The sequence below is a fragment of the Setaria italica genome, chromosome IV (assembly GCF_000263155.2).
Source record: "Setaria italica strain Yugu1 chromosome IV, Setaria_italica_v2.0, whole genome shotgun sequence".
In the NCBI taxonomy this organism is placed as follows: domain Eukaryota; kingdom Viridiplantae; phylum Streptophyta; class Magnoliopsida; order Poales; family Poaceae; genus Setaria; species Setaria italica.
Window position 1 is genome coordinate 23,955,911 of NC_028453.1, and position 15,257 is coordinate 23,971,167.

Below are 15,257 nucleotides of genomic sequence, written 5' to 3' on the forward strand. Positions count from 1 at the left end.
GTTTCCATAGTTGCTAAGGAGTGGCAAGTAGACACTGCATTTTTAGATGCTCACATGTCGTCGAAGCATTTGGAAATTGTGGACAAATCAACTGCACTTTCAATTTGAAGCTGAAACGTGTTTCATCGCTGACCCAGTCTGACCTGGATTGCAGAGACATCATGGGCCCAATTGATCCCTAGCTTGTGATTTGTGTGTGAACCCAACTAGGCTTCTTTCAAAAAAAAAAAAAAAAACCCAACTAGGCAAACGCGTCCTAGCCCGGCCCTAACATCCTATCGGATCCAAGTCAGAAACTCCGAACCCGATGCCATCCTGACCTCCCCGCCGCCGTAATCAGACGAGCCCCAAAACCCTCGCCGGCGACGCCCTCGGCCGCCGCAGTTTTCGCCGGAGATGGACTTCCAGGTCGTCGTCCTCGCCGGCGGCACCTCCGAGACGCTCTCGCCCCTCGTCTCCAAGGTATCCCCTCCCTTCTCCTCTCCCCCCATCTCACCTCACCTTACCCCTGTTAACCCCGCACACCAACCCCTAACCCTCCTCCCGCGCAGGATGTCCCCAAGGCGCTGCTCCCGGTCGCGAACCGTCCCTTGCTCTCCTACGCTCTGGACCTCCTCGAGGCCAGCGACCTCAAGGACCTCATCGTGGTGAGCGCTCGCTCTCCTGCTTCTCTTCCCGTTGTTAGGGCTGTGATCCCAACGCGCGGGCGGGGGCTTGTTTGGCTTATGTGGGCGTGGTGCAGGTGGTGGAGGGGCAGGAGGCGGCACGGCTGGTCGGCGCCTGGGTCTCCAGCGCATACCTGGATCGACTTCGTGTAGAGGTGAGTTTGATTCTGGTTCGGTGTCTGAGATTGCAGCACTCAGTTGGTGCCGTTGTATTTGTGCTAAAAGCGTTATGTAATTGGAGAAGATTGTAGAATGAACTCTTGGTGTGCAAGTACAACAATTTGTTCCAGGAATGTTTGAAGATAAATGATTTGGATGAATTTTCATGGCAGAACAAAATAAGTCTAGAAAGCTAAATATTAGGTGAATTCTTTAGTCCATGGACTGTTTTTCATGTAGATTTTGAGGATTTTGTTTAATTAGGCACAAATCACATATTATTGTAATGGTAGGGTATGTATAGAGGCAGCTACCTCATCCCTGCAATGTTGTTGGCACTATCATTTGTGTCACAATTTATTGTGTTGTTACTGGAGTTTTATACAAACTAACGGTCATGTAGTGTGGATATGCTATCGTACCTGCCTTTATCGAGGTTGTTGAGGTGCTGATGTTATGATAATTGAAGACTAATCAGTGTAGTAAGGCCCCCAACTAGGTGCTGGTTGACCTTCTTCTATTGTACTTTGGATAATTTGGGCGAGCTGCTGTCATTTCTCGCTGCAACTCTAGTCAAGTGGAGATGAGGCATTAGGCAGCACCTATTCGCCCAACTAGTGTTGAATGCCTTCAGAAATATGAATGCTAATGGGTTTGCGGAATATGATGGTAGCATCGCATAAACAGTTTCCTTAATTCTGATGAAAAAATGACTTTAAGTAAGGTTCCCTCCACCTCTCAGTATCATTTCAGTTTATTCATTTATTATTCAAACAGTAGTGCACTCTTGTGCTCTCCAATTGTTGCTCCTTCTGGGGTTTTAAAGTTTGAAGCAAGCAGACTACAAGTTTGAATATTGTAAGGTGTATATTTTCTTTACCAATGCTTGAATGTAATCTTTGTTGGTTTTCCAACACCTCTTTAGTGAAGTGAGAATGCGGAGCTTGTGGTTTATATGTCAACATAACTCCACTAAATAAATAGCTTGTGAACATGTATTTGTTCTAACTTATTTCCCTTTTTCATCAATTCTAATCAATAAGCACATGGATGTCTCACTTCATGTTACATAAAATCAGTTTAGTAACTTGAACTGCCTGAGTTCATTCTGTTTTTTATAAATTTTTCTCCTAATTGTTTGATTTATTTGACATTTGTTATTTATTTATGCTACAAGCTCAATCTCATTGAGAAACCAATGAACAACTGTAGGGGGGAACATATTCTCATTTTTTTGTGGAAGTAATAACTCTTCCTTGTGTTTCAGGTAGTTGCAGTTTCTGAAGACCTTGGAAGTGCTGGTGCATTACGAGCTATTTCAAAGCGACTGACAGCAAATGATATTTTGGTAATGTTTGTGCTTTCATACTGTGGCAATGTTGACAAAAGGTTGCATGCTGGGAGTAATCTAGATGCTAACACATTTAGCTGTCTTTGAAAACAGGTAATTAGCGGTGACCTGGTAACAGATGTGTTGCCTGGGGCTGTTGCTGCTACTCATAGAAGGAATGGCGCAGCTGTTACTGCTTTACTATGTTCTGTTCCTGTTAGTGGTCCTTCAGACACTGCTTCTTCTAGTGGGAAAGATAAAGCTAAAAAGCCAAATCGTTTGAACATAGTTGGGCTGGACAAGACTAAACAATTCTTGTTGCATATCATATCAGGTTTGCTTACTATGACTACACGATCTGTAATAGTAGGCTAGTAATGTCATCCATGATTCAAATACCTGTTAATATGGCCTGTAGGAACCGATGTTGAAAAAGATGTTCGAGTTCATAAGAGAAAAATCCAGGCTGTTGGTCAGGTAAGGCACCTATTGCATGTATCAAGTCAACTATGTTTATTTCCTGAGAGATTTCGAGTTTCAGTGCTAAGTGCTATATGTATGTACCTTGAGATCATCATCCATCATAATTCATGAAAAGCAAACAGACCAATGCTAGGTTTTATCTCAAGATTTTTTCATCTGTGTTGTCCTTGCAGTAATTTAGATGGACAGAACTCAGGATTTATAGTTTATCTGTTTGTTGGTTGGGGCTGAGGTTCTAGACAGTAATTTAGATGGACAGAACTCAGGATTTATAGTTTATCTGTTTGTTGGTTGGGGCTGAGGTTCTAGAAATTCGGCTGGAAACTGTAATGCCCTTTATTTTTAGCATCAGTGTCCTTTGGTTGTATTTTGTTATCTCAACAAGAAGATATGCTGTCAATGATAGGCAATATTCCCCATCTTAGGCACATTTGGGCACGTCAATGTTGGCTTTAGAAATAAAACTATACATTATGGAGTGAATGAGGATAGCATATATATATATAGAGAGAGAGATGAGTGAATGATAATTTGTAAGATGGGAAAATCTAATGCTATTATATTTGGTACTATGCTTGCCACTGTAAAATGATTCAATATTCGCAGTAATAAGCTACAGACAAAGTAACAGTTTATACAGACTGTCAAGCACAAATCATGATGAGTTACATCTGTTACTGGTAGCCTAGGCTTTCTTTGATAACTCGCACCTCTTTTGTTTCCATTGGAAGCATTGGAAAACGGAAACATCTAGAAAGTCTATTTCAACAATGCGATCCTGTATGTACAATGCGCCTCTTTACTATTTCTCGTCCTTGCTTCATATGGTGTTTTATCATGTTCATATTGCCGTATTGTTGGATGATGATGAACAGAATCTGGTATGTTCGTTTCTTTAAGTCTTGCTTATTTGGGATATGGTTCAAACAAAGAGATGATTTGGGGTTCATGTAGTAATATTTTTTAGTTTGTGTTTGACCCATATGTACTATATTATTATTATGGTTAGCTGGTCTTCCCAGCAATCTTCTTCCTGCACCACATTTTAAGGTTTCACATTAAAGGTGGGCTGAAGAGGTCGAACCAAAGTAAATATAACTGAACTAGTGTAGCATTCTACAGCAATAGATTTTTGTAGGACCTCCATCTTGAAAGTCAATAATTTAAAAATCCAATGACTTTGGCATTCTTAAGTTGGAGTGACATATTCCATTTTACATTGGGTCTCTTTTCCCCTGGTGTGTCCTCTCCATTCTGTATTCCTGTGGCACTTACCCTGAATTTTTCTATTTTCTGAAACCTCCTTTTGACTAAGTTGTGGGTTGGTTTCGTGAGACATGCCCATTTTGCAGCCAAAGCTTTAGTGCCTTTGCTATGGACTTATTGTTTGATGCAAAGTTTTGAGTCTGTCGAATTTTATTGGCTGATGAGGCCATCTGATATAACCTCAAGCTTCACAAAAGCACAACTTAGCTGTGACAGGTTAAAAATTATAGGAGACGGACTGTACTGTAACAGATTGCAGGTGATTGGTAGACAGCCCAGAAAATCCCATTCATTCTTTCTCACATTATTCATTTACAAGAAACACAGCAACTGCTAATGGACAGGGGTACTCTTCTAAGGAAACAAGTGGAGAACCTTATTGTACCTTTATGGAAGGGATCTATTCTGAGAACTGAGTGATAGCTCAGTAGAACCTCCAGTAGAGAGGCTCGCCAGCCAGCCAGTCTTCCTGAGAACTGGTTTCAGGGAGTTTCCTTGCCAGCCAGTGCTTTTTGTACACCTCTCCTTTTAGACAAAGCCATGGGGAAGTTTTCTCCCTGTGGTCTTGTTACTTTTCCTTTTTGAGATGGGATCTGTTCCTTGAGAGTTTATTAGTTTAGGGTTTAGGGTACTTAGATACAACTTGTGATGATAATGAGTTGTTGAACTGTTTGACTGAATGCTTTCTCTATTTATATAATAATTGCATTTTTGCTGGGTGTTAGTGGGAAGCGATAACAGTCATGTTAATTGGTTTAATAACACTTTGATTTAATTTAAATTCAGCAAAGTACTCATTTTTAATGGTTTAGTGAACTATATCTATGCTATCTCCCTTTTGTTAGATGGAAATTCGAAGTGACCTGATGGATGCACATCTTTATGCTTTCAAGAGGTTAGTTCATATTGTTTTGACATTTCCTGGTCGTTCCTTACACTCAGCCATAGATCGTTCTATAATTTACTGCTGGTTGCAGGACAATTTTACAGGATGTACTGGAACAGAAGGAATCATACCGTAGCATTAGACTTGAAGTCCTCCCATATTTAGTGAGGAGTCAATTGGTATGCTCATGCTGAACATGTAAATATGTAACAGTATCTTCTGAAGCAGTATTTAACTATTGTAAACTTGAACAGAGATCAGCTCCATCTGGTGGCAATGGAACTACAGGTGATGAAACTGGGAATAGTACTGTTCTGTCCAGTGGTAATTTGCAGTGTTTATCGCAGCATCGTGTCATTGCACCATCTGCTTTCAAGCAAGATGTACTATCAAGGTCACATGGTGGACATAGGTGCTGTGCTTATATTGCTACTAAAAACAAATACTGCCACCGCTTGAACTCGATGCAGTCATATTGTGATATCAATCGAGATGTAAGGATTTCATCCTACAGGGAAATTATTTTATCACATGCACTGCTGTTGAATTATGCTTAAATTAATAATTCTTGTTTTGGTATTACAGGTTATAGGGGAAGCTAGCCATCTGTCTGGTTATTCCTTCTCTGCACAGAACAACATCATCCACCCATCCTCTGTTCTTGGATCAAAGACTACAGTAAGACTAATTTAATACTCATTTATTGAAGTACTTGCATCAATGGTTGCCCCAAAATACAGAAAACATGTGTTTAAATGAATTTAAGATGCTATTGTGTTAGATGCTACCATGTTGTGTATATATATGAAGATCTTCATCCATCTGACAGCTCACATACGAGCCATCTTTTTCAACCAAGAAATGAATCCTTTTTTATTTCTGTTTTTTAGGAGTTCTGGAATGAATGACATGGTAGTCAAGTTTTACCTTATGCCATAGCAATCATATCCTTGTTATATACAATATAATACAGGAAGCGGGAACACTTTCAGTTTTCACTAGTGATGCCCAGAAAAATATCACCTTCTGTAAATAAAAGATTGACATCTAAATATCTATTGTTATTATTTTTTGTTTTATATGTGTTTATGCTGTTCACCTTTCTTCTATTTCTTACAGCTTTGTTGGAAAACTGGATGCTTTTAGGTCTATTCATTTCTTAGTCTACATTTCTTTCATGCAAAGTTGAATATTTTTTGTTCAATAATAATTGCTGCTGTGGGTTTGATGAACAAATCATAATGCTGCACCAGTAACGGGCATTTTAAGCATGTGTTCTGTGGAAATTCAGTTATAGGATTAATATTATTCAGTCAAAATTGTGATTACTTTGCTGAGTATATCAGGAAATGTTTAGAAAAGGATCATGACATGAAAGTACTTCTATTGAGAAATTTCAAAATATAATTTTCATGTGACAAATCTAGACATTTCTATATGCATGCAATATCAAAGTTTTCAAAGTTTTGTTGCACATATTCTAGGCTATCTATTTGACGTCAAAGGTAGTATAAAATTGCTTTTAATAATGAGTTCTCTGGATCTGATTCTGCATCAATGTTCAAAATGGTTATGTTTTTTTATTCGTCAAACTTCTATTTTGGTTCATTTTTGTTGTTTCTTATGTTTGTTTAGATAGGGCCACATTGTATTCTTGCTGAGGGTTCGCAGCTAGGTGACAAGTGTAGTGTCAAGCGATCTGTGATTGGTCGTCATTGCCGAATCGGTTCCAATGTAAAGGTAATTACAGTGTGCTTTGATCCATCGAATTTATTTTTTATGCTCTTGATTAAAATGATGCTTAGCTACCTCATATCATGCTAAAAGGTCTTGAGTTAAAATTATGATGGCTTAAGTAGCAAAACTTTAAATTGGCATATTGGGTGTGAAATATAGGGTACAGAAACTGGTTGTACTTTTAGATGTAGCTTGCTTAGGCTTAAGAGTGTTAGCCTTCCATGGAGAGGCATGAGTGAGTAGCTTATCCATATTGTTATATTATACTCCCTCCGTTCCAGAATATAGCTACTTCTAGAGTTTTTCATGCGCTAATTAAGAGGTTAATTATGCCTTTCCTATTTAATTGGTGGCAAGCTTGCATGCATATCTGCATGCCATAATTGATTTGCATGCATGGAGGGTATTTTAGACCTCTCAAGCCAAATAACCCACTTGGGAACTCAAAAGTAGCTATGTTATGAGACAAAATTTGAATGCTAGAAGTAGCTATATTCTGGGATGAGGTAGTATTCTTTAGTACCATGCTGTATTCATTGAAAAAAGAGTCAATGTTCATAAACCTTTGAAAGATTTTCTGATAGATCCGATTGATAATATCTGTTTATGGCCTGTAAGGTTTGGTTTGTGATTGTCTTGCAATAATATTTGCAGCTTTATGGAATGACCAGCTAGATATTATACATGCCAGATTTAAGTTCCATTCTGGCCCTTCTCATGAAATAAATGATGTACCCTGTTGCAGATTGTCAACTCTGTTGTGATGAACCATGTTGTTATTGAAGATGGCTGCCACATCCAAGGTTCTGTTGTATGTAATAATGTTCAACTGCAAGAACGGGCTGTTCTGAAAGACTGCCAGGTACTCTTCTGTACTATCTGTAGGAAAAATGGTCATTTTAAAATGCATGGACGACTGAAAATGCTAGCAATATCTTCCATTATACTGTCGGGTCCATAGTCACTTATTCGTGATCAGGAGGGGGTCTTTGGTTGTCATGTGGTGGTCATATCATATGGAGCGCAGCTGCTCACCAGTCGTTTACTAAAATTGAAGCGAAGCTTAAATTATATCTAGCTCTTGTTCAGTAACTCACCTTGAAATAATGTATTGTATTATCGTTTATCTTTCAGATTGGAGCTGGTTATATTGTGACTGCTGGCAGCGAGCACAAAGCAGAATCCCTAGCAAGAAGGTAGAGCGAGTTTTGACAGTTTTGGCGGATCCTGAACGATTTTGTGTGCACTTCAGATGCACCCCTCAGAAAAAAGGGGTGACAGTTCTTGTCCAGAATGTATACAGTATTTCTTGATGTAAAACATCCATAATTTTGATTCCTTTGTAACAGTCCGAAAGGTTTTGGTTGCTTCTCTATTCAACTAGGCCGAGCTTGCGATTAAGTTTCATGATGTCTGACGACAATGGCTACAAGTCAGGGCATGTAGTAGTAGCCTATAAGACATCATCAATCATCGTCGTAAACTGGACACTAAAAGCGATGCTGTACAATGCATCATCTGTAGCAATTTATCTGTCATCCGGTCATCCCTCACCCGCTTTATACGATAATGGCGAGAAAATACATTGGAGCCGTACAAACTCATTATCGTATACCTTCAATCTTTTTTTAAAAAAAGTATGGGAAGATACCTCCAATCCGACATGATACGAGAATTATTCAGTACATTCTAAGAATACGAAACTGATCACGGGCAACAGTACTGTTAAACCAGGCGCAACAATCCTCAACGAAGCAGCATGGACAGCTTAGATTGCCATCAGCACCCCGCCCATCAACTCATGTGAACTCAGTTTTCTAATGATCATCAAACAGGTTGTTCAATTCAAGTACTGAATAAAAGCATTCTTTTCAAAAGAATGCAAGGTGGATCAGTGGAATAGTGGATGATGCCTGGACGAAGAACGACGGGTCTGTACTCTGTAGGTTGAGAATGATGCGATCATGCATATGCTGTGAGCTGTGGCTGAAGATTAACGGTGCCCGATTTCAGTCAATTAGATAATAATAACGCTCCACAAAGGCAGATTATTCAAACGAAATCTATTGTAACGACGTGGCACTAGGCAAGCCCCGGCAGTGCCATTTGTCCTTGAAGCTACGTGCTCCCGCTCCTGCGTGCAGCGCCTGCGGCGAGCGCAAGGCCTGCGACCCCGACCACGTGTTGCGGCCGGGGTGCCCCCCCGGGGCCAGGGCAGCCCGCGGTTTGGAGAAGGTTTTGTTGTGTTGGGCATTTTACCAACTATAACTGGGCGTTGGAAATGTTCACGGCGATATATGTTCCTGTAATATGTTACGCAGTGTTGTATGTTTTAGACGCCACCATGGTTGATATGTCTATTGGGTCTTTGACCAATGACGATAGCTAATGTTTGCTACTCCGTCAACGTCGTAAACAAATTAATATTATCGGTTGCATCTCCTACAAGGAAAGTGCTCGCATGTTCAGTCAACGTCGTAAACAAATCAATATTATCAAATCAATATTATCGGTTACGGAGGTGTCTGGATACGAGGTGCTAAATTTTAGCAGGGTCATATCAAATATTCGGATGCTAATTAGGAGGATAAAAAACATGAGCTGATTATAAAACTAATTGCACAGATGGAGTCTAATTCGTGAGACGAATCTATTAAGACCAATTAATCCATCATTAGCTGTAGCATCACATTATCAAATCATGAACTAATTAGGCTTAATAGATTCGTCTCGCGAATTAGACTCCATTTGTGCAATTAGTTTTATAATTAAACTATATTTAATACTCCTAATTAGTATCAAACATCCAATGTGACATGTGCTAAAGTTTAGCAGGACCCTACATCTACATATCCTCATGTCGTACCGATTCTATACGCACGTCACCCTACAATGCAGCTGCTTCAAAGAATGCCGCCAAAATAAGCAGATTCCGTTAATTAAATACGGCCAATCCACACGTGCGCACACCTGCCAACCTGTAGCAGTTTGGTATTTCAGCGATGGTACGGTCACTTTTGCTGACGCTGCACGAACAATCAGGAGAATCCGATGCCTTCGAACTAGCCACCCGTACACTTGCTAAATTATAACCGAATAATTCGTGCGTGTGCACCTGCCGTATCTGATCAACCAATAGCAGTTCAATGTTTTGGCTACGTTGCAATATGACCACTTTAGTTAACGCCACATGGAGGCCAGTCGAGAGAATCCAACACCATCTGAAAAAGAAAATGTGATAGAATGCACATATCATGAAGAGAATGCACATATCATTAAAAAATGATGATGACAGAAGCTAACGTATCGTTCCAAATTGCAAGTCGTCCATAACATATATCCAATAGTAACTAGAAACAATGTGAGCTATTATGTGCTCTCTTGCTGCCTTGCATTATCTTCTTTTTACAAAATATCACTGCATTATTCTCTGTTTGGTACTACTTAGGCATTTTTCTAAAAGTCAAGTGGAGATCCTTAGTTCTTACCCACTATCCAAAAAACCCATAATAAGTCTTGAATAATCCAGGCCCTGGCCCGGGTCCGGCTGCCATCGTCCTCACTCCTATTTAAGTAGCACCCTGACGCCCATCCAAACCATTGTCTCCTCCCAAAACCCAGACGCTATAAATTAGCAACAGCAAGTCGGTGTTCTCTTTCTCCTCCAATCCATTGCCCAAGAGACCTGGCAAAAGGAGGACGGTATGGGCGGGTTCGGGTACCATGAAAACAGCAGCTACAACGGCAACGACTGGGACCTGGACGCTGTCGTGCGCTTCGCCTGCGGTGACCCCTTGCCGCAGCTGCCGCCGACCAACAAAGACCGCGTCGCACGGTTCCTGCCGCCGCCACCACCGACTAACAATGCCCCTTTCACATCGTTCCTGCTGCAGCAGCCCCAGGCGCAGCTGCACGACGAGATGCCTGACGGCTGACGCCGTGGACCTACCGCCGCCGCCGGATCCCACCGCTGTCGTCGGCGGCGGCCCAGCTCAGGGCGTCTCTGCAGCGCCTGAGCCGCAGCCGGAGGATCTGGCCGGTTCTGCAGACTGGGACCTGGACCCGCTGCTGTGGCAGGAGGATCTATACGATTCCCTGTTCGATCCCCTGTTTCCAGACATGAACATGCCGGAGCCTTCCAGCGGCGGTGGCGGCGCCGGCTCAACAACCAGTCGATCCAACAGAAGGTAACATACCTGAATGACCAAATCTAGCTCGATAATTATAGGGAAATGGCTCTGCTACTCGATCTGAACACGGTCACATACGTCGTTTAATTTCTGGCGACAGGAGGAACTACCGGATGGTGACGCGGGTGCTGGACGGCGCGCCACCGCCGGACACGTGGTCGTGGCGCAAGTACGGGCAGAAGTCGATCAAGGGGTCCCCGAACCCGCGCCGCTACTACAAGTGTAGCACCGACAAGCAATGCAAGGCGCGTAAGTACGTGCAGCGCTGCGGCGACGACCCGAGGTACCTGGTCGTCTCCTACATTCGCGACCACAGCCACACCACGCCACTCGTCCGCAACAGCGCCACCGGCACCACTACCGGCGTGAAGCCGCCGCTGCCTCCGTCGCCGTTCGTCAACATCACCGCCGTGGCGCAGCAGGCTCCTGCTCCGCCGGCGTTCGCGTCGGCCTCGCTGTCGTTGCCTACGACGCCGCCGCTGCGCTCGCCGTCCGGAGGTTTCAACGACGCCATCGCCTTGAGGAAGACGCGGCTCAAGGACGTGGACATGACCCCCGAGGAGGACTCGGCGCCGTTCGCCATGCTGGACGACGAGCCGCTGGACGGCCTTCTGTTCTACACGGCGGACGAGCTCGCACCGGTCGGTGCCGGCGGCGGCAACAACAACCTGACGTTCCCGATGCCCTACGAGACCGCAGGATGTAGCAGCAGTGGATCAGATGGCAGCACCGCCAGCACGAGCGTTGGCGCTGGGACGGCCCCAGTCTCGGCCCCGGTCGCGAACGTCGTCGACGAGATGTTCTATCTGGAATCATGGGACAGCCACTGGGACGATAGAATCAGAGCAGTTGGACGATTATGGCTATGAGTGGAAAGGCAAGGGGAAGATATGGTGTGGAAGAGACAGGAAAGCATATGCAGTGTTATCGGTACCAGTGTGAGTGACTAGTTAAGAGTCTCCTGGTTCCGCCTCCTAGAATCTTTAGCTCCTAAAAAATGACTAAAAACCAAACACATTAACTAAAAGGGACTAAAATTTGGCTTCAATTCCTTTAAGAGCTCCACCCCCTTCTAAAACTGACTAAAACTCATCCTGGACCGCCACTACCTCTGCACCCACGTCCCGACTGCACGCTTCCCCGTGCCAGACCCTTTCTCCCCCAACCCGTTCACCCCCAACCCCGCCGCTCCCACCCCCGCCACCAGACCCGTGCCTACCGCCACCTCCCACCCGGCTCCCTCCGCCATGGGCCCCCCACAACCGCTGCCGCCCTCTTGCCCGGCCGCGTGATGGAGGTGCTCGCTCCCCCCTCCCCACGTTAGCGGACGCGCCCTCCCACATCGGCCGCAACTCGCTCCCCTCCCTGACGCCGCCCGCCGCCCACCGATACCGGCCACCAGCACCGCCCTTTTCCCCACCGGATCCGTCTCCCGTGCCCCGTCCACCTACGCCTTCGGCCTCACCTCGCCGGATCCGCTGGCCTCAAATTGGTCCACCGCTCCTCTGCCCCCAACCCGCCCGCCGCTCCTTTGCGTTGGACCTGGAGATGGCGGTGGCGCTGCTCGCCTCCATGTACCCTCCGTCTTCCCCGCCGCCATGGGGCCCGAGTCGGCGCCGCCCCTCTGACCTCCTCCCGCCATTCCCCGTCCTTGACCAGGCCGCGTTCCTCCTCTGCGAGCTGCCACCGCTGATGCCGATGAGCCCCGTCCCTGCCAAGAGCTTCCTGTCGCCGTCCGCCGTGAGTAGCGTCTTCAGCGAGTTTCATGACCTGGCGCCATGCCCCGCGCTTAGCAAGGCCGTCGGTTTTGTTTCTTGCTAGAGAACTGGGATTGTGTGATGGAAGATGGTAGATGGTGGTGTGGCCTTGTGTTCTAGGAGATGCTGCGCCTTTCGATGATTTGGACTGCTCCCGCGATGCGGTGCTTCTTTGCTCGATGGTAGTAGCACCAGGGGCAACTGGTGGGGAGGGCAGCATGATAATCTTGTCACAATATTTATTGTCTTTAGTCACTTTTAGTCACCGAAACCAAACAGTCTTTTAGGAGCTGATTAAAGGCTGACTAAAACTTTTAGGAGCTGATTAAAGGCTGACTAAAACTTTTAGGAGCTTGGAACCAAATAGGCCCTTAGTGGTGTAATGAAATGTAGCTACCATTTCCTAGCTTATCTATATATGTATAATGCTATGGTAATGCATATTATCATCCCAACCAAAAAGATTTGAGTTTCGTTTTCATTTAGGATGTTTTGTCTTCACACGCTAAAAAGTTGTTCTAGATATTATTTACCCCTTCTTTTTTTCTTGAACAAGCGACAGGAGAATTGTGCATTATTTCATTAAGAAAGGAATTCGTACAAAAGGTAACAGGGGAGGTTGAAACAACACACCCCACTCACACTAAGCCACGGCTAGAAAAACCATGACATGGCAAAACAGCCTGACCACGACCTAATATTTATCCCTTCTGACTTTATGAAGTGATTTCCATTGCTACATTGTATTTGCGCACATATATTTATAAATCATATACATACTCCCTTCAGACACTAAATAGTGACATTTTGGATATCATGTTGTTTTCGGAGCATAATTTTTATTACTAACTTTATCTATAAATCTAAAGCAAAATTATATGGTTATGAATTTTTTTTTAGATAAATCAGTGTACAAACAAAGTAATCTAAAATCAAAGTTCATTTTGATAGGTTGATTACAGTGGACCCAAAATTGTCACTTTTTTATGATTGGCAGAGTTAGTATTAGGTAACTAGCTAGTACAGTTCTATAGGTACAGCCCAGATGGAAGATGGAACAAACGAAACAGAAGAGTTGGACAAAGGAAGAGGAAAATAAGGGCCTGTTTGGCATGCTTCCAACTCCACAAATTTCTGCTCCACTCCACAACTCCAGCTGGAGCAGACTTCACGTGGAGTTGGAGCTGCCTGGGAGGGGTGTTTGGCTAACAGGCCCCCAGCTCCAGAAAAGAGGATTTTGAGGCTGGATTGCCATTCTTGCCCTTGGTTTGATTGACTGTACCATTTTTGACTAAAACAATTTGTCTACAACTATTTTCGCAATGCATGTGAAATAAAATGACCATGGAAAAAGTTAAAATACCAACATATTACATGTCCATTGTCTTGAACGAAATATTTCATAATACGACTAGTTCTATGCTAAGGCAATAGAAGTAGCCAAACTATCACGAAATGCGTCTATGGTCACAAAGCTTGGTTCCGAAGTTGATCCATCGGAGGCATGTTGAGACACAGCATACTTGCTGCTCCCTTGGTGGTGGTGCAGGTCCCAAGGGTGGCCGGTTTGAGGCTCTTTTGGTGCTGGCAGGACAGCAATAGCCGGATCCGGGCCCCGAGTCTAGCAGGAGGAGGAAGCAGGAAGGAGGTAGTGCGGCTGGGGGGCTTGGCCAGATGGCGGCGGGGTGGGGAGTAGCAGCTCCGGTGGCGGTCCGGTTAGCCGGGGTGCCATCAAGGCGGCGGGCGGCGGCGGTGGCGTCCCGTCGCCCCTTCCTAGCGAGTCGCGAGATGGGGAGGAGGCACGAAGAGGTACGAGATAGGGGGAGGGGGAAGGTGTCGGGAGGAGGGGATACGAGATGAGGGGAGAAGGCGTTGGGAGGAGGGGAAAAGAATAGAATGAACCGGTACAATTGTGTAGTTGATGGCAAAGGTGGGTAATTACCCTGAACTTCATGAGCTGGAGTTGCAAATGAGGTGCTCCACCAAAATGAACTGGGGCTCCAAAAACTCCATGGAGTTGGGCTGCTCGAGTTGGCCTATTTGGCTGGATCCACTCAACTCCACCCTGGAGTTTGGAGTTGAAGCCATGCCAAACAGGCCCTAAAGACAAGAAGTGTTGAACTGAAAGGGTTTATTCAGTGTTTGGACTCTGCATATATTGCGTCATGTCTTCTTATCATCATCCTATTCACTGTGCTCGATCTGTATCATGTAATGTTACCTCAGGATGAAAAATGTGCTGTTGCAGATCAATGGTACTTTAAGTCTAGGATCTCCCTTTTAATTATTTATTTGTTTCTAAAAATAATGCTACTACTCCTTTTTTTTTTCCAACTTTGTCTATTTTAAATGCATTGAATGTACTCATTAATAACTAGCTTCAAATAACGAGCGTTATACCATATTTTACAGAAATAATAGCATGTGGTTATTTCACTACTGCTTAATTTCTATGAATTCATTCTACTGAAAATAGATGGATCAAAATAGTGCCTTGTAGTAGCTGGTAGTAGTTTTAGTAGGGACAGCGAGTAGTAATTAGAAATCCAAGTTGATGATTCACCTGGTGGTGAAGATCACTCAGCTCGATAGCAGGATATCTGGCATGTCGGTCGGTCAGTGTACTAAACAACTGCATATCTTCTTGCTGATTGATCCCTCTAAATAATAATTAGCTGTGTTTTGTATATCAATAAGCAGATGTAGTGATTGCAACAAATGGGAAAATTTCTAAAGATTCACCCACCAATGCCCAAATTATATGCCCACAATTTACAGACATGC

The 15,257-nt window shown here is 44.0% G+C and overlaps 1 protein-coding gene across 1 annotated transcript; it reads left to right on the forward strand.

Moving 5' to 3' along the window:
* The first annotated feature begins 271 nt into the window (after positions 1-271).
* LOC101770833 (translation initiation factor eIF-2B subunit gamma) lies at positions 272-7,931 on the forward strand. The gene is made up of 13 exons (XM_004965402.3): positions 272-462; positions 552-647; positions 743-820; positions 2,092-2,172; positions 2,269-2,488; positions 2,573-2,631; positions 4,749-4,798; positions 4,881-4,968; positions 5,044-5,283; positions 5,375-5,467; positions 6,425-6,529; positions 7,272-7,388; positions 7,661-7,931. The coding sequence occupies exons 1-13, from the start codon at positions 397-399 to the stop codon at positions 7,724-7,726; spliced, it is 1,359 nt and encodes a 452-aa protein (XP_004965459.1). The 5' UTR covers positions 272-396; the 3' UTR covers positions 7,727-7,931.
* The last annotated feature ends 7,326 nt before the right edge of the window (positions 7,932-15,257 follow it).

What these genes read in the sequence shown, in the direction of transcription:
- LOC101770833 (XM_004965402.3), top strand. Translation starts at nt 397, where the DNA reads ATGGACTTCCAGGTCGTCGTCCTCGCCGGCGGCACCTCCGAGACGCTC. An exon ending in TCTCGCCCCTCGTCTCCAAG is followed by an intron (nt 463 to 551) that starts GTATCCCCTCCC and finishes CCTCCCGCGCAG; the next exon opens with GATGTCCCCAAGGCGCTGCT. An exon ending in AAATCCAGGCTGTTGGTCAG is followed by an intron (nt 2,632 to 4,748) that starts GTAAGGCACCTA and finishes CCCTTTTGTTAG; the next exon opens with ATGGAAATTCGAAGTGACCT.